Source organism: Arachis stenosperma, chromosome 7 (genome assembly GCF_014773155.1).
Source record: "Arachis stenosperma cultivar V10309 chromosome 7, arast.V10309.gnm1.PFL2, whole genome shotgun sequence".
In the NCBI taxonomy this organism is placed as follows: Eukaryota; Viridiplantae; Streptophyta; class Magnoliopsida; order Fabales; family Fabaceae; genus Arachis; species Arachis stenosperma.
Genome location: NC_080383.1, coordinates 1,357,081 through 1,380,973, shown reverse-complemented (window position 1 = coordinate 1,380,973; position 23,893 = coordinate 1,357,081). Strand labels below are relative to the sequence as shown.

General features: G+C 33.3%; 3 protein-coding genes across 3 annotated transcripts; 2 read left to right on the top strand and 1 right to left on the bottom strand.

Moving 5' to 3' along the window:
- The first annotated feature begins 560 nt into the window (after positions 1–560).
- On the top strand, positions 561–1,172 carry LOC130941137 (F-box/kelch-repeat protein At3g23880-like). The gene has a single exon (XM_057869535.1). The coding sequence runs from the start codon at positions 561–563 to the stop codon at positions 1,170–1,172; it is 612 nt and encodes a 203-aa protein (XP_057725518.1).
- A 3,801-nt stretch (positions 1,173–4,973) lies between these two features.
- Positions 4,974–6,018, bottom strand: LOC130941136 (vacuolar-sorting protein BRO1-like). Its single transcript, XM_057869534.1, has 2 exons — positions 5,347–6,018; positions 4,974–5,258 (listed from the first exon to the last, which is right to left on the bottom strand). Exons 1-2 carry the CDS (start codon positions 6,016–6,018, stop codon positions 4,974–4,976), a joined length of 957 nt encoding a protein of 318 aa, XP_057725517.1.
- On the top strand, positions 6,017–9,924 carry LOC130941134 (uncharacterized). The gene is made up of 4 exons (XM_057869530.1): positions 6,017–6,076; positions 8,431–8,560; positions 8,951–9,337; positions 9,474–9,924. The coding sequence occupies exons 1-4, from the start codon at positions 6,017–6,019 to the stop codon at positions 9,794–9,796; spliced, it is 900 nt and encodes a 299-aa protein (XP_057725513.1). The 3' UTR covers positions 9,797–9,924.
- The last annotated feature ends 13,969 nt before the right edge of the window (positions 9,925–23,893 follow it).

The window sequence follows — 23,893 nt, the reverse complement described above, 5'->3', positions numbered from 1 at the left end:
TTTGGATATAACAATATAAAAGTATTTTTTTTGTTTACTTCTTACATAAAAAACATCTTGTTTGTTAAGGAAAAAAATCTTTAAAAAAATATAAATTATAACTTTTCAAAAGAAATATTTTTATTTTTTTAATACTTTTATTTTTATTATTAAAAATTTGTTAAATATGTTAAAAAAAATCTTTTTTATTAAAAATAATATTTTTTTATCAAAATTAATGACGCCAAATTTATCCAAAACTCAATCAAATTTATGCCCGCAATTGTGTAGAAAAAATATATAAAAATTGGGATCCAATTTATATAATTTATTTGAAACAAATTCAACTCAAATCATTTGTGATTACGATCAATATATTATTTTAATTTAGAAGATTTGATTAGATTCAATTGGATCGGCCGTTTGTGATTTTGATCTCATATTAAAACCGTCCATAGATCCATTGAGATGCTAATGTCATTTTGAAACATGAAAACCTTCATATAAATAGAATACAATAAGAACATTAGAATAGATTTTAGATCGATAGTCATCTAGCAACGCAAACTCAAACTGAAACGATGACGTTACTGATCATAATTATGAATGACGCCGAGAAGAACGCGTCGACAGGACGTGTACTGCTCCGTCATCACACGGCCACCGCAAGAACGCCGCCGCTGCCAGACCTTCCGAAGGAATTGATAATGGATATCTTGCTGAGGGTTCCGGCAAGGACGCTTGTTTCCCTAAGGAGCGTGTGCAGTTCCTGGAGAAACCTAGTTTCCGACCCTGACTTCACCCGCAACCACCTTCGTCGTTCATGCTTATGCGATCCAAGCCTGACTTCGCTACGAAATGCTTGTTACAACAGTTTGCCCCTCAGACACAATGGTGTCAGATATGACAGTTTTGGAATTCTGTCCGTACGGTCAATAATGGACAAACCTTTTGAACCTACTAAAGTCGATTACTTCAGTGGACAACGCTACAACAGAATCGTTGGTTTTTGCCATGGATTGTTATGCTTTTTTGATGATGATGATGGCGGCCAGAATACACATGGCATGTTGTGGAACCCTTGTACCGGATTCACATTCCAGTCACCGCAAATCAGCGGTCAAGTCAGCGTTTGTGGCTTTGGTTATAATCATCTCAGTGACAGCTACAAGCTTTTTGGAATTATAAGGTAGAAAGGGCCATCTGGTTTGGAATTTAGTACCAGAATTTATACTTTTGGACCAACTTCGATGATATCCCATTTGGCCAACCTGGTGTTCCAACTGACGACCTTTTTATGCCTGATAATATGGAAGCCTGATAATATGGAAGGGGTGTTTTTTGGTAGTAGCCGAGCATGCACTATTAATTGGAGTGTTAATCATGAGGTGGTTGTTTATTTTGACTTGGGTAAAGAGACTTATAGTCATTTCTCTCTGCCTTATACCGATTCAGATGATTATTTTCAGAGGATGAGCACTTATTTATGTATATTGAGAAACTGTCTTTCTATTTGTTATGAGCATTTGAACGCACAATGCTGGTTTGTGTGGCAGAATCCTGGACTAAATTGGCAATTATTCCGTTCCACCCGCATCTCCTAAATTTGAGTTTTCCGTTACAATCTCTTTATATCTCGGAAAGTAATGTTCTTTTGGCCATTTCTCCATCTTTAAAAATAATTTTCTGTAATTTAAAGAATGGTAGCATAAATTCACCTAACAACATAAATTTAAAGGAGAACTATCCTAGTCTTTGTCAAAGTATAGGTTTTAGGATGGCTTATATCTACTATGAAAGCTTAGTTTCACCAAATGGTCTTCAAAGCAACTCATCCAAAAAATATTGCTGCAAAAACCCAAGTTTATATAAAAAAAGAAAATCTTGGCTAACCGGCTCAGGCACCATAAACATAAAGCAAGAGACAAGCTCTACAACAAAATGACCAGGTGTCTATCTCATATTCATATAAAAGGAATATCTGTAAATCTTTATCAAATAGCATTTGTACCATAGATTGACCCTTGTTTTTTTAGTTAATTTTGAGAACGATCAAATTTTACATGATTAAAAATGACTATTTATTCTTAATATTAATGTTATAACTATTCATATATTTTCTGTTTTTATTAGCTATTTTTTATTATTTTAAGTAATTCAATTTAATATGGGTAAAAATTCATATGCAATTGTGTTTATGTGAAATTGTTATTTGACAATTATTAAATAATTTGACATATTTAATTAAATTATTATTTAATATTTTTCATTTAAATCCTAAAAGATCAAACAAAAATTGCTACTTGCCAATGAGTTATAACTCAAATGATATCATCTCTTCGTACTTATCTAAGAAATTGCGTGTATGAGTCTCATTATTTTCGATAAAAAAAAAAGTTATTTGCATATAAAACTCAACTACTATATGTTTCTGATTAAACACATACATAATTTAATTTATTTTTAATATATATTTTATATTTTAATATATATTCCACTTTAACTACTAATTTTAATAATTAATTTTAGTGTACACCTAATATATTTAAAAGTTAACATATATATTCTTCCCCAATTGAGTTGGATTGGTTCATATTCATTTTGACATGATCTTGTCATGTTTGTCTCTCCATCATTGATTATTCAAGATTTTAATGTGAAAATGACAAAGTCATAGTAAAATGAAATCAAGAGAATCCAAAATCCTGCAGTAAAATGATAATTAACAACTTTACTGTCCTACAGAAATTCGTCCGGTGCAAAAACATATCACAATAGTGAGTAAACAACCATTCAAATTAACTTAAATATGAGGAAAATTGGTCAACTAGAAAGTTAATAATTCTTGCAAGCATTTTACCAGCACATCAAAATGCTGAATCCTGAAACTGCCACCTCAAACAAAACAATAATAAAAGCTAACAATTTGTGATACAAGCATTCATAGGACTATAAAAATGAGACTAAAGCTGAAATAAAATAAGAAAATATAAACAAGAGAAGTAAAACATCCAATACATAACGAGAACTAAACCTTCAACCAGGTTAGGTAAGAAAACCACATGATCAGATGTTTTGCAAGATTGGATCAACAAAATCAGAAATGGAAAAATGGAAGAAAAAAAGTTAACAAAGAGGCAAACCCGGTTAAGAGTGATATTGAATTATCCAGGAGAAATCACATTGAGAATTTGAGATTACACCGATTTCATTTCTATTTATCAAAATATTTAAGCAAACTAAAGAGGTAAAAGAGGAGAAAACATAACTACGGTCTACTAAAACGAAGAAAGCAGAACTCATCACGAAAGCACATCAGGAAAATTATGTAAATACAAACAACAAATTCAGAAGGATTTGAATAACAACAGAAGCAGCTTTAAACAAGGATAATTAATTGATCTCAATTCTCAAACAAGAACACAAGGACATTTGTTAGAATGAAAGAACATAACCACAAAAAGATATACTTCTCCTCCACATTCACATTCTGCAAAACATATGCATATAGTTTGCTCTATCTATGGTATCTCTAAGTTAAAAGAAAAGAGTAAACTGCTCTCCTTAACACCATGTCACAAGATTTGATAAGAACCAATATGCAACAAAAACAGTTAGGCTACGAAATCAGAGGCATACAGATTGGTGAGGAATAAGAACCAATATATTCACACATTAACAAACAAAATTACGAGGATAGCATATTCACAAATAGAGTTCTAGCATCAACAAACAAAATTCCAACATCCAATTTAAAAAAGAAAATAAAAAATTCCTAAAGCTTGTTTAGTTTTTCTCTATGGTAATGTTACTGTGGTCTCCGGCAAGCTCATCTCCTCCATGGCAACATCACTGCCTCTAAGGTTGGCCACAAGATTTCCATCCTTAATCATGACAGGGCCAGCCTCAGAGAGAAGGTCCAAGCATAGTGGTTGACATTCCTCTGGAAGCAGGGAATTATACTTACAATACCTTAAAAGAAATTGTTCACTTACATCAGTAGGAGCAGTCTTAACATGGTGAACATTTATCTTCGACTCGAGATATTGAGGTATCGAGGATTGAACAAGATTCTCAGCTAAAGTCCCAACTGTCAACAGATCATAAGCTTTCCGATAAAGCGAAGAAACCTACATAATCCCAGTCAAACAATTTAACAAATCAAGATTGATAACAATCAAACACGGTAAGAAAGGGTCAACTGAAAAGGTAGATGATGATACATACAGGATATCCAGGAAATGATGATCGATCATAACGGGAATGAGGTAAACAGTTCAAGTCAGCAATCTCAGCGGATATTATCTCGCGCAGCATATCACTGCAGTTTTTTGACAAGTCAACAGTGGCAGATGCCGACATAGTCACAGAATTTAGTAATAAGAACCAATAGGAAGCATCATTTAAGGCGTCTATGGCAATGCGATGGCCTTGGTTGGTGGTGAGATCACTGGAGAGAGCAATGTGGGTGCAGAGGGCTCCCAGGTTGAAGAGAACAGAGGCCATCTCCAAATAAATGTTGTGCTGAGAAGAGACTTCTTGTGGGTTGAAGGCATTGTACCAAACAAAGATAGGTGGGTTGGGTGAGGAAGTCATGGGGAACAAGGGCTGAATCATGCAAAGGCATTTGAAATAGCGGATGAGGCAATCGCGGCGGACGGGAAGAAGGATGTCATCACGCTGCATCTCACCACGCAATTTGTTTAGCATTTGGAGAAGGCCTTCTACTCTCTTTGCCACGCTCTCAGAGTATTTGAGGACAAAGTAATTGCGCAGGGACTCGTATAGGTCCAAGGGCTCACACTTCTTCAAAGGGAATGCCAGAATATATGACGAAGACGAAGACGAAGACGAAGATGAAAGGAATGCCAAATTTGTTGGATAAGGAGGAGGCATGTCCCATGGGTAAGCCACCAGCTTTCCACCATCCATAATCTTGAAAGGGCTGTACTCCGAAAGGAAGAGGTCAATGAATGGGATTCGTGGTTGGTGTTCTAGTTCTCGTGTCCACGGGTCACCGCAGTTGTAGTGCAGGCCGCTGTAACTAATTTTTCAGTGACAGTCTCTGCATCATCATCAAGAGGAGACACCAATGATATTACTACAGGTTGGTTGGATTTGGGTAGGATGGATGATTTCCTCTGACGAGCCTCCACCTGAAAGAATGTCAACTTCTGGGAAAGATGAGTTATCCATGTTCGGTCAAATGAGAGGATATGTTCCGTTGCAGGCAAGTTACGTAGTATCATAACAGTTAGCATTTGATAATTCTGAGAAACCTACAGCACATAATCATCATCAATATCATCCTATTGAAATTCTAAAATGAAAAAATAAATGTAAAATCAATCAAGAGTTAAAACTGACCGATTTAAACGAAACGGAACTGGCGTCGTCATTTGTGTTGTTGTGGTGGAGTCCTTGCTGTAAGTTGAGCTCCGAAGCCTGAGCGGAGCAGAGGCGGTGCAGAGTCTTGGCGAACAGTAGACTCAAGTCGAGAGTGGCGGAGACGTCCTTGGCAAAAACCGTCCAGAGTTTGTAGAAGAAGTTGGCGGCGGCATTGAATGCGTCCATTGCAAGGTGACGGCCAAGGGAGGTGGTGCGGTCGCAAGAGGCCCCAATCTGGCTGCAGATGGCGCCAAGGTTGAAGATAACAGCAGCCTTCTCCAATTGGATGCTGTTGCGCTGGGAGGAGACTCCATTCTCATGCTCAGAGAAGAAAGCGTCGTACCAGACAAAGGTGATCGGGTCGGCGTCGGCATCGGAGGAGATAGCGGTGAAGAGTGGTTCAACCATGCAGAGACATTTGAAGTAGTGGATGAGGCAGTCACGTTGCATGGGAAGGGAGAGGTCCCCTCGCTCCACCATGTCCCTGCGGCAGTTGTTTAGGGTTTCGAGAACGCTTTCCACTTTCTGTGCATCGCTCTCTGAATATTTTGTGGCAACGAACTTGCGTAACGGCCGGTACAGATCCACCGGATCAGTTTTCTTCACAGGGATTGCCAGCAGCCTTTCCGGGTTCTGATTGACGTTGCTCATGGCGACGGCCAATCAGGATAGGATACAGTTAGGATTCGATGAAAATCGGAATTGTCAAGTACATTTACAAAACATACCATCAAACTCGTGGTTATCAAAATCCACGATTCACATTATTGATCAAACCCCATTAAATTCAAAAATCGAATACTAATAAATTCACAAATCAAAAACAGCAAAAAAAACCTCGATCAAATTCATTATTTGCACAATAATGCTTGATGACAATGATAATCGATAAATTTGCTATAGTAGAATTGAAAGGGAAAAATTTTGAAAAATCATATATGAAATGAGTGTAAGTAGGTTAGTCACTTATAGTTAAATATCTAAGAGTTGGTGGATTTGAATTTCTTTATCTTTAGTGAAAAAAAAATTGTAAGTTAGTCAAATGAATTACAAAATAAATTGGAATACTATGTGAAAAGTTTACATTGGTTAGTCAAAATTTTGGATCAAAATGTATAAATAATTTGTTAAATATAAAAGTTATTTCTCACTTACGAAAAAGGATAATATTCTTTTTTATTGTTTTTATCATGTTTAATAATATTTAAAAATCAATTTTTATCGTTATTAAAAGTGAAAATATTTTGATCAATATATTCAAAAATCGAAGATAATTTTAATACGTCAATGAGTTATAACTCAAATGATTTTTCATATTCACTTAAAAAATAGCAGATTTGAATCTCTTTATTTGTAGTATATAAAAAAATTAAAAAAAAGACAATATTAATAATTTAGTCTTAAACTCTTTACGGTTTATTTCATATGAAAATATCACGTGTCTAATCACGTGACTTTTTTCTAAAGCATTCTAAGATAAAAAAAAAAATGCCATAGTAAATGTACCCAATTAAAAGTTATATAATAGCCGCATAATCCCATATTAACAACTATATGCACCAAATCCGAATTTAGATTTTTCACCATTTTCACAATTGTACTGGGAAAACATTTGAAGATACTAGACTCAATGGTCAATGCAAAGTGACGAGGAGAAATAAGGCTGAGCCTCAGGGAGTGTATGTAAGGCCTGCCTATGTGCATCAAGCTGAATGGCGAATGCACCCAACTTCCCAGCACAAAATCTATCTGAATCACACATCCAAAATCCAATTTGATCATCATCAATTGTTTGTGTGCAAAAAATAGACACTAGCACTTTACAAGTACCCCAAATCATGAGTGTCTCTACATAATCTCAAGGGATCTAAGTCCATGTTCTAGATAGACTAAGTGAATAATCTTAGTAACAAAATAAGGTCAACAGCACACAGCAGGAAAAATCAGAAGACAAAATGATTTTGTATACATAAGGAAACAATGGCAAAACAGAAACAAAGGATCCTTACATATTATATGTGAACTAGACTATTTGTATTTCAAAAACTAAATCAACCACTCATGTAGAATACATACTCGAATACAAAATTATTATTATTATTATTATTATTATTATTATTATTATTTTGGGTATGGATTCTGTTAACAAATTTGAATAAAAAAATAAAGAAGAAAAAAACTAAAGCAGATTTTTTTTTTGTAAAAAAAACTAAAGCAGATTTTGATTAAGCAAAAAAAAAAAGGAGTATGGGGCAGATTCTGATCCAAGCCTCCAACCACCAATCATGATTTTGAAGGCTTCTCCCTCCCATATTGCATAGGCTCGCTTGCTTCAGTGTAATAATATGCCTTTATCTTATTGGGCTTTGAACCTCTGTGTTCCATACCACAAAAAGAGTAGGGTATTCTTAGGTAAACCATTTGTGTAGCCAAACTAAACTTCATCTTCACGACCCAAATTCTATATATTAAAAAAAAAGGGGTTATGTTCTCTTCTGTCTGTGCAATTGACAGCAATTTTGAACTAGAATTGGATGTATACTATTTAAGTCTCTTGTTATTGAACTACTATCAGTAACGTTTAATTTGGATAGATTGACAGTCTAAAACGTTTTATATGGTTGTACAATCATATTGGTCCTTTTAGATGATTATTCACGCAGTTAATATAAAAGTTTTTAGAAAAAGTCTAGGAGACCATCAACTTTATTAAATTCTAGCCAACATATAATCAGCAAAAAAAAAAGTGAATTATTTAATGAAATCTCACACCATTCAAATCATCATTGATAATTATTTGATGGTTACAAATTACAAAAGTTACTGACTCTAACACTCTTCTAAAAAGATTAAGCAATTAAAGGAACACTAATTTTGGGGGGGGGGGGGGGGAGGGTTTCAAGTTAGGGAGTGGCAAATCAAGCCAAAGATATTAATCAATAATCAACCAGGTTTCTTCATAGAGAAGTAGTAAAGATAGAGACAGAGACAAAGACACAAGCCCATGAAAGATAAAAAGAACAAAGGTTGCTACTTGCTATGATATTATTTATTTTGGTATAGGGTTCAATAGTCCTTTATGGTTTAGTGATCCTCTCAGATGTTACTTTTGTGATTCTTGCAGCTTTATTCACAACAGCACACACAAAAAATGTTTCCTTCATGACCAATCAGATTTCACCAAACCTCAAGGGTACTAGTACTACTCTCATATTTGGGTTTGAATCATGCTCATCAAAATTAAATCTTTGCAATTAAGGAGGTTCAACATGATCATCATGATGCCTCAAGAATAGTAGGCCCTTCTTCATCATCACAGAATCAATCACAAGCCAAATCACCTCATGAAAAGGTACCTTATTATCTTACTCTGATCTTCACAAAAACAACACTGTTTCTCAACTGTATCAGAAAATCAAAAGAACTCAGAGTTTTCCTGATTCCTGAAGGATTTTCTGATGAATATCTTCTGACATGAAATATGATGGAGAAAGAGAGAGAGAAATAGAGAGGGATGGATGTGTACAAAGTACTGAGAAACAAACAAAGAATCAAAGGGAGAATCTCTTCAGTACTTAACAAGTATCAAAGTTTTCTGATTTTAAACCCAGTGTCCTACCAAGTTTACTATCTCTTCTTCTCCAAGTCCCCAACCCGACCCCTTTGTCTCTCTCTTACCCACCAGAAAACCCTAATCTTCGAATTCAATTCGAATTCCAGCCACCACCCATAATCCTCTCTTCTCTTCGAGGAACAACCACTACCCACCATCCCACTTCACAGCTCAAACTCATCACCGAACCCTTCTCTCCCTTCTCTCTCTCTCTGTCGCTGCTCCTCGCCGTGGGTCGTTGCCGCTTCTCTGCTCCTCCCCGTGCGTCGTTTCTGCTTCTCTGCTCCGCACCGTGTCTCGCCGTTGTTGCTTCTGTTCTTCGCGTGGAGTCTATAGTCTCTGCTTCAACCCTCTCAGGTCTCAAGTCACAGTCTCTAACTCTCCCTGATTATATGGCTTCATATGATTTGGTTATTCTTAGGTTCTATACATATTTTGGATGTTTGTTAAATAAAATGCTCTTGAAATTATAATGTTTCTTGATGAAATGTAGATTTAGCAATGGCAACTAAGTCATTATTGGTCGTCGCTCATGACTATCGGGTTGAATACATGATCACACCAGAAACAACAGTGCAGCAAGTGAGAGAACTCGTGACTCAGCTAAGACAATTGGACGGAGATCATTTGCCTGCCTTTTTCATCCATCGTGATGAAATGATCGTTGATAACCACGAGGTGCCAGATGATCTCGTCTTGTGGGATCACGTACATCCACATACGGAGTTGGTTTTTTTTGGCGGGGGAAATGAAATTGCCACGGTGGGGGGCACGGATGATGAAGATGGAGAAGACAATGATGGCGTAAGTAAATAAAAAGTTCTTCTAATATTTTAGCTATTTCAACCTTGTTATAAGACCTTCAATTTCATTGTTATGTGTTTTACCTTAAGTTGTGTTTCAAACTTTAAAACTTTAGTGATGAATATATAATTAAACTCCGGTTTAATAAAAATTTAAGTGGTACTGAACATTGGTGTTGCTCTTATTACTGTTGTTGCTATTATTATTATTATTATGAGGAGTGCTAGGGGCTATTAATTTTTGTGTTTTTTAATTATCAATTGGTCATTAATAGTATTTTTAATGGTGAGAAATCACTCACTTTTCTTTTGATGATTAAGTGCTAGTCACAAAACACAAAAATTGCTGGTCTTCTAGACTTTTTCTATTATTATTATGGAAAAATATAGGATACTACTATATTATCTATTATCTGTTCATTTATTGTCAATAATAATTAATTATTATATTTTAAACACATATATAAAGAGACACATTTAAAAAATACATATATAAAGATATTTCTATTAGACATAACCATAAAAAAAATATGTATTTGACACATTTATAAAAACACTTCTATTAAATACAGTCATAAATAAAAGTTGGCAAAAATCAACAGAAACACTTTTAGTAACAAAGTAAAATTATATTATTATTGATACAGTAAAATCATTTACATTAAGTACCTTAAATGGTGAAAATATTTTGTGATGCTTAAAGGATCATGGTATCTCATGTTATTATTGAGATTCCCATCATCACGTGACACCAATAATTATTCATACCGGTATTATTTCAGTTTAAATTAAATTAATAATTAAATATTATTTAATTTATATTAATAAACATAATTCTAGATATAAATATAAAAATTTAATATTTAATAAATTGAATTAGATTAATAAAGTCTATTAATTTTGTTTTTATTTAATTGGAAAAAAATAATTGACTTTATTATAACAACAGTGGTAGAATAAAGTTTAAATTCCAGTCAAATCTTACTTATAGGTTTATATATCTCAATCTAAACTTTTTTGCGTTCTAAATTTCTCAATTCCATCCGTAAAATAAATGTATTAAAATTAACGATTTAATCCTTTCACATTTGATGACACTAATTACGTATATGCAAAAGTAGAAGAGACTTTGAATTTAAATTTTTATTTGTTCAATTATATGTACACGTATTTTATGAATGTAAAAGTTATATATATATATTAAGAATACATACACTATATTAATCGGGATACATTTAAAATGTTCTAGTTAAAAATCTGGACATGAGTATTTCAAAAAATATATATGTTTGATTTTGTATATGAGAATGTTATGCATTGTTAGTTTGCTCATAATTATGCATTTTTTATTTCATTAGGAACAATATTAAAACTTAAATTTGGACAAAACTTTATATATTAGCATTATATATTATTATAGATATTATTTATTGTATTTAGACAAAGTAATTGCACACATGAATTATATAATTTTGCAAAAAAACCAATGAAGGCATGGTTTAAATTTGTTGGAACAAATTAAAGAAAAATATTTGAGAAAATTATTATTTTGATATTAACTGAAAGGAAAAGTATAGGTGAACAATAATTCTAGTGAACAATATAAACAATAGAGTTACAAATGTAAATTATTCATAAATTTAATTAATGATGTAATTAATTTAATTAGAATAATAACTATTTTTTAAAATTTGAAAAATCATCTTTTTGGATAAGGAACAGATACTCGTATCTTATCCTCTGAAATCATATCTCCTTTCTATTTTGGTGGTCATTCCCAATAACAAAGCCAACCTTTCCCACCCACTCACGACCGACGCTGGCTCCCCCTATTCCGACGTCCGGTCAATCCCCTAAGCGGAGAAAATTTTTTTCACCACACCCCACAACCAGCGCACCGTGCAGCCCGCCCCAAGTCTCCGTGATCACGCACTGTGCAGCCCCGGCAGCCCAAGGCCTCCACCATTGCAGCCTCCACCATATTTCATCTCTCACTCTCGGTGGACCTTCCCCGTCCTGGAAGCCAGCAGTCGATGCCGTCTTCCTTTGCGCCAACGTCCGACCAGCCCCCCAAGTCACGAATTTTTTTTACCCACAACCGACAACTCGCGAACCGTGCAGCCCCCGCAGCCCACACGAAGCCAGTTCGAGCACCGTCACTGCCGCGCTCGTTCCCTTGCACCGTCCCTGACTCGCCCCCTCGCTCCGTCCCTTCTGCGCCTGCGCATCGCTTCTGCTCCCTCGCGCCGTTGCTGACCCGGTGCCGAACATCCTCTACACGAAGCAACGAAAATCACAACCAGATTCTTCCTCCCTGGTTTCTGTTTTTTTTTTCCTTTTTTTTTCTTTTATTTAATCTGGTATTGGAATAAACCTTATGAAATTTCCTGATGAAAATGGAGAACCCAGACTGAAAGTGATTGGAAGCATATTGGATCGTCCTGCTTATAACATTCTGCATATTGGAATTCTTTTTGTTGTTAGGTATTTTTGTAAATTTTTTTAATGTTATTCTCAATTCCAAAACCCCACAGGCCTGCAGCAGTAGCTTCTGCCAAGAATGAACTTAAACTTGTACATCAATAGATTGGTTTTCATTATTATTATTTTTTTCATGTCACTAATATTGTGATTTATATTTAGTTTCTTTTATTGTTCTAGTTTTGTCACCAATTGGAAGAATATGAAAGATTTGGAACATAATATTGTTCATCCATGCAGTTCAATTAAATTATGTTAGAAATTCATTTTTTTATATACGGATGGTTATTTTTATTGTTAAGTGGATGTCTGATTGTTAGTATTAGATTCAAATAAATACAATTAAATTATGTTGGATGTTCATTTTACTACGTATATGGATGTTTATTTTTTATTATTAAGTAGATGTTTAGTTGTTAGTATTAGAGTCAAGTAGATACAATTCAATTATGCTGAATGTTCATTTTATTAGATATACAGATGGTTATTTTTATTGTTAAGTGGATGTTTGGTTGTTAGTATTAGATTCAAGTAGATACAATTAAATTATACTAGATTCATAGGTATGCAAATGATTATTTTCATTTTCAAGTGGATGTTTGGTTATTCGTATCAATTAATTATCATGTACCTTATGTGAATACATAAAAAGCTATAATTATTATTCAATTATTCCATTTGAATTAAATTTTATAGTGATTCGTTTATAGTGTGATTGTATCTACATTGAAGAAGAAAAGAACCTATATTACTTTAATTCAAATTTTTTATTTTTTTAAAAAATCTATTAATTGATTTGTCTAATAAAAAAGCAAATTTGATAATTAATTTTTTCTAAGAACTAAAATATTCAACTAAAATTATTTTTAGAAATTGATTTAAAGTATTACTCTAAAGTTTAAATTATAAGTGTAGGGTAGCTATATGGTTTAAATCTATTTAGCATGTTGTTTAAAGTATCAACATTGCATTCTATTTCGTTTAGAAAAATGTTTAAAATGTAGTATTATAAAATAATAATAATAATAATAATAATAATAATAATAATAATAATAATAATAATAATTAATATTGAGTCAAAGGTAGAGAAGAGGAAAGATTTTTTCTGTTGGGTCAAAAAAGGGGGGTGTGGATGGGATGATTACAATGCTAGTAATTAAGATAATTAAAATTAGTATTTAGGGAAGGGGGTGTTTATAAGTATACCTACATAGTAATTTAATTGGGCTAGTTTTTAAGACCCATTGTTCATATTGTTCAACTAAGTCATTGTCCCCCTAGTATTTCCCTAACTGAAATTATTTTATTTTAACTAGTAGATGCACATTCACTAATAATACTCCAAATTAGTTTGTAGTAATTTTAAATCAAATAAATTAGCACTTATTAAATAAATATTGACATCAGGTCACCTAGACATAATAGTTCATGAATAAATAAATTAGTTTGTAATATTAGTTGCTTATTTTTAAATAAATCACGGTAAAACATATATAGATGTTATATATTTAATTAACAATGCTATATATTATTCGATTATGCTACTGAAATAATAAAACTTGTCTCCAGCTATAGTTGTGGAATGTGGAGCATGTTTAAAAAGAAATTAAATAACTCTGCCATTTTTTTTTTGGGTGACTATAACTCTGCCATTTAAGCATGCTGTATTTATTTATTTTTTTTTTCACGACGAAATATTATTGAATAAAAATAAAATAATTTAATAAAATAAATAAAATGATAAACTTTAATAAATACAAATAATTTTTTTAGAAGATTCCTTGTTGATTCTCCCTACCTGTGGTGGCCTTCAAACCTTGTACAAGTGTCTCTATTTTGGTATCTTATTTGTCCGTAGTGATAGGTAAACAAAAACAAACACCCCAAATTTGCTTTTATTTAACTATAATGAATGAATATTAAATAAAATAAATTTTAGTTAGTTTTGACTAATTATTTTTGTTATAAAATATTTTCACTTATTTATTTGTTTCATTATATTTAACTTGGTAGCTTTTGCAAATTTTGTTCCATTAATTGATATGTAACAGTTAGAGCTTAAAAATCTAAATAATAATTAACACATTAATTAATTTGTATTATGGTGGACTCTATATATAATTACTATTGCTACTCTAATTATAGTGATTATATAACTTTAAAAAATTATTACTGAAATTAAAGTCACATTTTTCTAACTACTTGAAAACACTTTTATTTTGTTTTAAATTAAATAGTATTTTCAAATAATAAAAAAATATGACCTTAATTTTGATAATATTTTTTAATAAGAGTGAGTATGGGTTAATTTGGTTCGAATTTATGGTAAAATTAAAACCGAACCGATTAAAATGTAATTGGTTTGGTTTAGTTTGGATTTGCATTTTTTGTACTTGTACCCGAACCAAACCAAACCGATTAAGAATGGATTGGTTCGATTCGAATAGTTGAGTACCCGATGACTTTAAAATTCATAAAAAAAAAAACCAAATTTTTATCTTAAAAATTCAATAAATACAATAAACATGTAACATCAATAGAAATAATCCAAACATGTTAAACACCAAATACATTAAAAATAAACTCATTAAAATCCAAACATATTAATAGTGAATAATCATTATCTAATAGAAAAATCATATATATATATATATATATATATATTTAATTAATATATGATCGGATTTGCGAGTTGGTTCGGGTTCCGCACTCGCACTCCTAGAATCAATACTTGAATCAATCACTAACAAAGGTCATCAGTTTGATTTGGGTTAGACCCGATTATCCGTTAATTTTAGAACTAATTTAATTGGTTCGGTTCGAATTCGAACAGATAATACTACCCATACTCACCCCTATTTTTTAAGTGTTGTCAAAGTTGTATGGTAACAAGCCACCATGTATTATATTGTTAATTAGTCTCAACAATAATTGTGATTTTTTTAAAAAAATCAATACAATGAGTGAATTAATAAAATTGTTTTCAAATCAATGCAATAACACAAATAAAAGTTTCTATTTTATAAGGGTGTTAATTAATTGTTGGGCTTAAAATAACCTCTTACAAAACAAACCTTTTTTCTTATTTCGCAGTAGATTGAATTTTCTTTAAGTGGATATTGTGTTGGTTATTCCCTGTAATACCCTTTTTTGCATTACTCATGCTTTTTTTTGGACATTACTTATGCCTTTAATTCAACAGTCACAATGTCGCATTTGCTACGTTCCTGTTTTTTTTTTTGGAATAATGCTTCAGGATCAGTGGCGGAGCTTTGTTAGGGGAAGGAGGGGCCATGGTCCTCCCAAAATTTTTTAAAAGTATTAGTAGTTCTACTTTAAAAAATATAAAATTAGTTTGTTTGATTAAATTGATATATTTTTAATTTATGTATTTAAATTTCATATTCATCTTTACTATTTTTTCCAACTTTTTATCCTGACATAACAAATAGTATTATTTAAATTAACAACAAATGACATATCTTTAAATCAACGTTACAAATTAAATATCATTATAGAATTAACACTAAATTATATTTAACTTCTCATATAACTTGATACATTATTTTATTTTATTTTATTTTTAAAATAATAAAAATTATAATATAACTAATAGTAATATCAGTTATTAATAAAAAAATATTATTTTATTTTTAAATCAACTTTACAAATTTAATATTATTATAGTATAACACTGTTTAAATTAATAAATTTTGATATTTTTATTTTATTAGAAATGTAAGACTTTGTTTTGTTGTATTATATTATTTAATTTGTAATAAAAATAGTTAATCTTGAGACTTTTGAGAAATAAATATTATCAAAAATAAAATTAATTTCTTAAAATATTTAAAAATAATTTATAAATTATAATTAATTTTATATAATTTAAATAAAAAATTAATTTTTTTAAAAAAATCAATTTTTAGATTAAAAAAATTAGTTTTCTAAATAAAAATTGATTTTTTTAAATTAATTTTTTATTTATAATCAAATTGACTTATTAACCTAAACAAAAAATTTTATTAATCAAAATTAAAATTATATTTTATTAATCTTAACCATATATAATCCTACATATTAATAATAAATTTAAAAATAAAATAATTATATTTATAAATTTTATTTTAATATAAATATTATTATATAAATTTTTTTAAAGATTTTTGACCCCTCCAAAAAAATTTTTCAAGTTCCGCCACTGTTCAGGATAGTCTACAATAATACGAAATACGAGTACGCAATAATCCATTATTCCACATAGGCCAAGGAGAAAAAAAATAATAATAATAAGCAGTCTCTTTAATTAGCAACATCAATACCAAAACAGACAAGAACTAATTTATATATATGTTTATGTCCTCGTGCTATAAACATTAACAAAAATGAAAATGAATTATAAAGGGTCCAAGTTATTACTTGGCCACATTACTATTTTCTACAGGATAGCATTCTATTACCAAATACCCTCTTCATTTCTAGCATGCTATAATGATAAAATTAAAAAGAAATATCAACATACTAATTACCAATATAGTTTTGGATTTTATTGATTCACTTGTACTCAAAATTACTCAAAATAAGAGATATTATGTATTGAAATTAGTGTATTAGTTTTCGTTTGATTATGAAAGATGTAAATATAATGACAGATACTATAACAAAGATGACGATGAAGTTACAATTTTTTTATGTAAAACTTCTTTTATTTTAGAAGGAGTTTAAAAGTAGTCTTAAACAGAACAGTCCCTCTATTTAATAGATCATTTGTTTTATTTATTTTATTTTTCTTTATTTAGTTTATTCAGTAAAAAAAACATAAGCTACACCAAAATGTGCTCCAAACAATCATAGAATTTCATATCCAATTAAGATTAAAAGTGTGTTTACATTAGTTGGGTAGCACCAACTTAAAATTGTCCATTATATAAAAGATAAATTTTCACAGCAATGCTCCTTTCTCAGCTTTATAAACAGCATGCTATTTTTTTCATAGCTACAATTAAAGAATTACCCAACTTAAAAAATTACAACATTCCATTCCATTTCATTCATGGGGTTAGAATTTAAATACACCAAAGAACTAAGAATTGGGCTAAAAGTAATCTAATAACCATGACAAACATAACTAACGTAGAATATACGAAATACAATAGTCAGTTCAACATAAAAGGTAGCTTTGGGTCTGGGCCAATTTGTTGACCCGGATCCGGACAAAAATACATAAAACCCAGGAACCATGAAAAGACCAAAACTAGTGAAGTTAGGTAGTTCTTATTCAACCAAAATCATAGAATATTAATCAAAATCAAAACACACTAATATTTTTTTTATTGTCTACGGTATTCCTCAATCCGACAGGTCAAGGACTAAACTATTGCGGATCTGAACTCCATTTAAGGGTCTGTCGCTGGCCAATGGGTTGCTGCATGCACAAGGCGAAATTCAAACCCCCAACATTTATTTAAGCGGACAAGTGAGCTGACCACTCAACCAACTCAAGTTGGTTCCAGTGACTAAAGAATATAAATTTACTTAATCAACTAAAGCTTGAGACAGATGTGAGGATCCGAGCAGAAATTCTTGTCCCATCCACGTTAATCTCACGTTTCTGCAATTTCGGGTCACATCCTCCATCTTCCTAGTTGATAACTTTCATGAAATTTCTAATGAATTTTTTTTATTAGAGCTGCAACTATCGATCATGTAAAAAAAAGCAAGAACAACAAGATTTCTATTAGAAAAAGAATAACAAGAATATAGAATACAACCACAACAAAATGCAATAAATGCAAGTGAAATAGATTCGACAAAAAAGAATAATTAAACAAATCAAACAATTAAATAGATTCAGAAAACAAGAACAATTAAACAAATTTAGCAAATAGGAACAAGAAGAAGAGAAATAGAGAATCAAACAGGAAAATAGAATGTATTTTATTTTATATTTATAATTTTTTATAAAAATAATTATATCCATTAATTTTTTAACTATTATTTTTTACGGAAAAGCTCTGCATACAAGCCCTAAGGGCTTGTATGCTTTACAAGTTTATTAAACAATACATTTAAAATACGTGCTCCTCCACGTACGTTGATTACACGCGCTATATAATATGCCGCGTATATCTAACTTCCAAATTTAAAATATTTGTTTCCTTCTTCGTTTTCGTTATTTTGAGATTTGGTTGTTCTTCTTCTCGCGCGTCTTCCCTCATTCTTCTCCATCGATCTTTTCCTCTTCTTTTCTCACTGGTATGTTCTTCGTTTACGTTATCTTTTTCTCTCTCTGCAACTCGAGCTTCGTTTTCTCTTTTGATTTGTTGTTTTCTGAAATCAAAGTTCGAACTCGTTTTGAAGATAATGGATCCTTCAAGCTCAGATTTTGTGCTGAATCCAGGCGATGTGGATTATGAATTTGAATCTAACGAAGTTCCTGAGGTTTGATTTACAGTAATTTGTATAGCATTGTGTAGTTTAAAAATTGCTGAACATTGTTTAATTACCTGGAATTTATAGCAGACGCTCGGGTGTAGATCAATTCTTCTTTGGGTGTATTTTAGCTATAAGTGTGGGTGTATATACACTTTACTGGTTTTTTGTTATTTTAATTGAGTTGTTGTTGTTCAGGTGTATTATATCAGACATGATTGGGTGTGTTTTTAGTTTTTGATATGGTGTATTCTGCAGCCTGTGTATTGACAGTTTATGGCTTTAAAGGTCATTCTGTAGTTGAGTTGTTTCGGTTCGGGTGTATCATATTAGACATGATTGGGTGTATTTGTATCATATCTATGGGTGTATTCACAGTTCTGACACGGTGTATTGTGCAGCCTCTCTCGGTTGTTGATGACGAGCTTGTTCCGAAGGTCGGAATGACCTTTACGACCCTTGAAGATGCCGGAAAATTTTACAGGAACTACGCCAAGGCTGCAGGTTTCTCTACAAGAGTTCGGTGCACAAATAGGAAGGGAAACGAGATTAAGAATCAACTGATTACATGTAGCAGAGAGGGAAAATGGAAATCTAAAATATCTCCAACCGAGAAGACCAATCCGACAGCCGGTTTAAACTGTCCTGCAAGAATTTATATACACACATTGAAGGATGTCGGTGCTTGGATCATTTCAAAGGTTGTGCTGGATCATTCACACCCCTGCTGTCCAAGCAAAGCAGAGATGCTCAAACAGCACAAGGAACTAAGCATGTCCATTCGTCGTACGATAGAGAATAACGACGAGGCCGGTATCAGACCAAGCAAAACCTACCAATCATTTGTTGCGGCTGCCGGGGGTCACCGCGAGTTAAATTTTATCGAAAAGGACGTGAGGAATTACATTACCAGGGAAGTGCGGAATGTTTCCGAACAAGAAGATGCAAAGGAATTCGGGAAATATTTCTTAAGAATGAAAGAGAAGAATCCGAATTTCTTTTTTGAGCTCGAACTCGAGGAGGATCAATCGATTAAGCTGGCTTTTTGGGCTGACACAAGAAGCAGAGCCGCCTTTGAGTATTTCGGAGACGTCATTTCATTCGACACCACCTACAATACAAACAGGTAACAAAATGTCCCTGTTTATGATGCTAAATTAATTTATTTTTACGAATCCGCAGCAGAGGTGTATATTGGCCGTTTCATTGGGTGTATTCGAAGCATTTGTTGGGGTGTACCTAATGATTTTGCATTCTGGACCATGGTAATTCGTTTCAGGTATAATTTGGTCTGTGGTTCTTTTGTCGGGGTGAATCACCACGGTCAGTCAACACTTCTCGGATGCTCTTTGATGAAGAACGAAGAAATTGATTCATTCAAATGGTTATTTCAATGCTGGCTTCGTTGCATGGGAGGAAACGCTCCGAAAGGTTTTCTCACCGATCAGTGCGCATCAATGAAAAGGGCTCTAGAGGCCTGTATGCCAACAACAGTTCACCGCTGGTGTATTTGGCACATCATGAAGAAGATTCCAAGCAAATTAAATGGGTACAAGGGACATGCCGATATCGAACAACAAATGAGCCATGTTGTTTGGAACTCTCACAGCAAAGACTCATTCGATAGGAATTGGAACGATTTTCTGGTGAATTTTGGTCTTGCGGACAACAAGTGGCTTTCAGGTAATGTGTTTTTAAAATCTGCAGCAGAGGTGTAAATTGTACGATCTCTCGGGTGTATTTTACTGTGTGTGTTTGGGTGTATTATGCAGATCTGTACGAAGACCGTCACATATGGGTTCCTATCTATCTGGACCACCACTTCTGGGCAGGGATGAGAAGCACACAAAGGAGCAAGAGCATGCATTCATTTTTTAACAAGTACATCACCCGAAACAGCTCGCTCATTCAGTTCGTCAAACAGTACGATAATTGCCTCGGAAGCAGGGAGCAAGCAGAGAGAGAATCAGATGCTGCAGATTTTCATACGGTCATACCGTGTGCAACCAAATCCTCTATCGAAGCTCAGTTTCAAGATGCGTACACTCACGCAAAGTTTAGGGAAGTCCAAGCCCAATTCAGAGGAAAGGCGAATTGCATCACCAGATTAAAGAATTCCGTTCTAGGCTATTCAGTATACGAAGTCGCAGAACAAGTTTCCAGCTCAATATTCGACAAGTTCGCGGTTACCTACGACTCAGTTGCAGCCGAGGTAAAATGCCAATGCTTATTATTCGAGTCGAGAAGGATACTGTGCCGTCACGCACTAAGCGTGTTAAGCTTCGAACAAGTAAGCCAAGTGTCCCCTAGATACATATTGGAACGATGGAGCAAGAAGGTAAAGAGGCAACACACACACATCAAGAGCAGCCACGACGAGCCACTAATGGAGCCAAGAAGCAAGAGGTTCGACCAATTGGTTTTTCGTTCGCAAAATATTTGCGAATTTGCCTCCGAATCGGAGGAGCTGACTGCAATTCTGCACCGTGCGTACGATAACGTCATGGCCGAGATGGAAGCACTAAAAGGCAAAAGGAAGGGGACATCTTCTTTATCCCACGAAGACGCCAACTTGGAATCCGTTAACGAGCTTCAAAGCCCGCCAAGGATTCGAACAAGAGGACGTCCAAAAAACAGGCTAGGTTCAAAGCTGGAGAAACAGATTGCAAATGCCACAAAGAAGAAGACGAAAGTTTTAAGCGAGGTAAATGTAATGTTCTTTAAATTTGTGGCGATTGAGTTTATTTTTCTAGTTAATAGTTTAGCTAATGCGTGAGTGTTATATTCAGATAAACCTGTTTGATGCTGCATCAATGGCGCATTCAAGTTGCAGCCAATATCAGGGACAAGTTATAAATTATCAGTTCAGGGTACCAGCAGCAGGGGATAACTCTTTGGGTGTATAGTTATAAAGAGTATGGGTGTAAAATCACTGTTACTTTTGGGTGTATTTTTGTTAATTGACAATTTACATATAGACACATATATAGATACATATAGAACAAAAGCTGTAAAAATTCACAGGTTATGGGCGTATATTTCAGTTGATGTTTTTTTTTCATATTTTAGTACATGTAATTCATTCATTTTGAATACAGCACAGACAATTGGGTGTATATTTTATTCAACCTCGGGTGTATTATTAGACTTGCGTTGGGTGTAACAGTTTATAATATGCGTATGCCTTGATTTTTTGCTTTATGTTTTACCACCTGTAATACAGTTTTTGAATACATCACAGACAGTTTACCAGCACAGATAGTTTAACTATGGGAAAAAATATACATGGAATAGAAGTTGTTGATAAATGGCAAATATTTACATCATTTGTTCAATTTACAAACTACCCAGTTTCTATATCAGCAGAATTAATCTGACAAAATGGACTCAATAATACAGAGGATGGCTTCGACAGCCTTATAGCACTACTCTCTCTAATTGCCCGATCTCTCTGTGTATTCATCTCACTGAATAGTATCCGGGAAGCATACTCCACTCTATAGTGGTCCACCTCCTCCTACAATTAAAAAGTATGTTATGTTTAAACAGAAATATTAATTCAGTAAAGTAATACAGAGTTATATAGTTCTAAAGACAGTTACCTGTGTCCAATTATCCCATTCATACTTCCCCCTTTTAATGTTTTCCGGGTCTATTAACTCAAGCCACTTCATTACGTAGATAGCGCAGTCATAGCTGAAAACGAAGAAAATAAATTACAAATCTCATTTAGGAAAGTTTAATGTTCAGAGTCACAAATTTATACCTTGTTTTTTGGCCTGAAATTTTAACATATGAGGCTTTAATTTCCTTCTCCTTCTCGCCTTTCTCGAGAGGTTTCCCGCCGGCATATGTTATCAATCTTGAAAATACATATCCCTTAAATACCAAAACAAATCAGTAATACACCCGAATGAATGGACAAGATACACCCAACTGAATATGGAATATACACCCAACTCAACCTTCAAAATAGACCTATCTATTAAAGTAAAGAAGACAGAGGCAACTTACAGTGAATTTATTAATGTCCTTTCTCTCATCGCTTGGAGCTTTTTTGTGTAGCGGGTCAAGTATTTGACATTTCCGCTTTGTTGTATTTATCAGCCATAACCACCAATGTCCCGAGTGGCAAACAGGAGCAAAAATCTGAAGGATTGCCACATTTCAACAGTCTGTTATTTTATTTGGCATATAAGTGAATAAGCGTACTAACAAATTTACGAAACGAAAACTTACATATGGATGCGAACTTAATTTTTTTCTATCTATGAATTCAATGAAACTCGGGTAGGCTTCCACCCTGAATTCTTTGTTCGTTTTCGGGGATATGAATTCCCCCCTTGGGTGATCCGAAAGTGCCATGCTCTGTAAGAATTGCGATACAAGAAATGAAAAACCGAAAATACACAACATACACCCAAATCAAAGCACAAAATACACCCAAATCAAAGCATAAAATACACCCAAAGTTCGTAGAAGTAACACTTACCACAATATCAGGGGGGAGACAGTATATTTGTTCCTGAAACCTCTTTTCATTTTTCTGGTTTAGGATGAGGCAGATGGAAGATACAATCTAGAAATATATGCCGAAATCAATTTTACATTAATAAACGTCGCAGTTGATTTTGGTGTAAAAACATTAATGTTAGTCTAAAATTACCTGAGATTCTATATCACTTTTTGCCTGGAGGGATGCAAGGTGCATTCTGATCAAAATGTATTCTCCTTGGCCAATTAGAGTGCACATCTCCTCATACTCGTTAGTATTGCCATCTGCGTCTTCCTTCAGTCTCGTCCCCCAGATGTAGCACTTTTGTTTCATATCATCCGGAATTTGATTTATTCCCCCAGGAGTTTCAAACTTTGCAGAACTTTCTCCCCCAGTCTCCCTCTGAATTTGTGGACTTTCGTCTTTTCCCTTTGACGCACTGCTTGCTAACTTTTGGACCAAACTGTCCAATTGTTCTAGCATAGTTGCAGTTTCTAGAGATTTTTTCCTTTCTGTCTCCTGCGTCGACGCCCCCTCCTGGCTTGAATCTGTCAATCCAAGGCTGAATGATGGCATCCCCGGATCTGTTTTAGGAACATAGGTTGCTGTCCGTGCCATCATCAACAGGGCAGCAGCGTCCTCTGCGTCTGGATGACTGCATCATTATGTATAAGAATAAGAGTAAGAATAAGAATATACGGA

Excerpts from the sequence above, each read along its gene's own strand:
- LOC130941137 (XM_057869535.1), top strand. The coding sequence starts at position 561 with ATGACGTTACTGATCATAATTATGAATGACGCCGAGAAGAACGCGTCG.
- LOC130941134 (XM_057869530.1), top strand. The coding sequence starts at position 6,017 with ATGGCGACGGCCAATCAGGATAGGATACAGTTAGGATTCGATGAAAAT. Across the intron at positions 6,077-8,430 it reads ATGAAAATCGGAATTGTCAA|GGTTCAATAGTCCTTTATGG; the intron begins GTACATTTACAA and ends ATTTTGGTATAG. Across the intron at positions 8,561-8,950 it reads GATTTCACCAAACCTCAAGG|TATCAAAGTTTTCTGATTTT; the intron begins GTACTAGTACTA and ends GTACTTAACAAG.
- LOC130941136 (XM_057869534.1), bottom strand. The coding sequence starts at position 6,018 with ATGAGCAACGTCAATCAGAACCCGGAAAGGCTGCTGGCAATCCCTGTG. Across the intron at positions 5,259-5,346 it reads GTTCCGTTTCGTTTAAATCG|GTTTCTCAGAATTATCAAAT; the intron begins GTCAGTTTTAAC and ends TATGTGCTGTAG.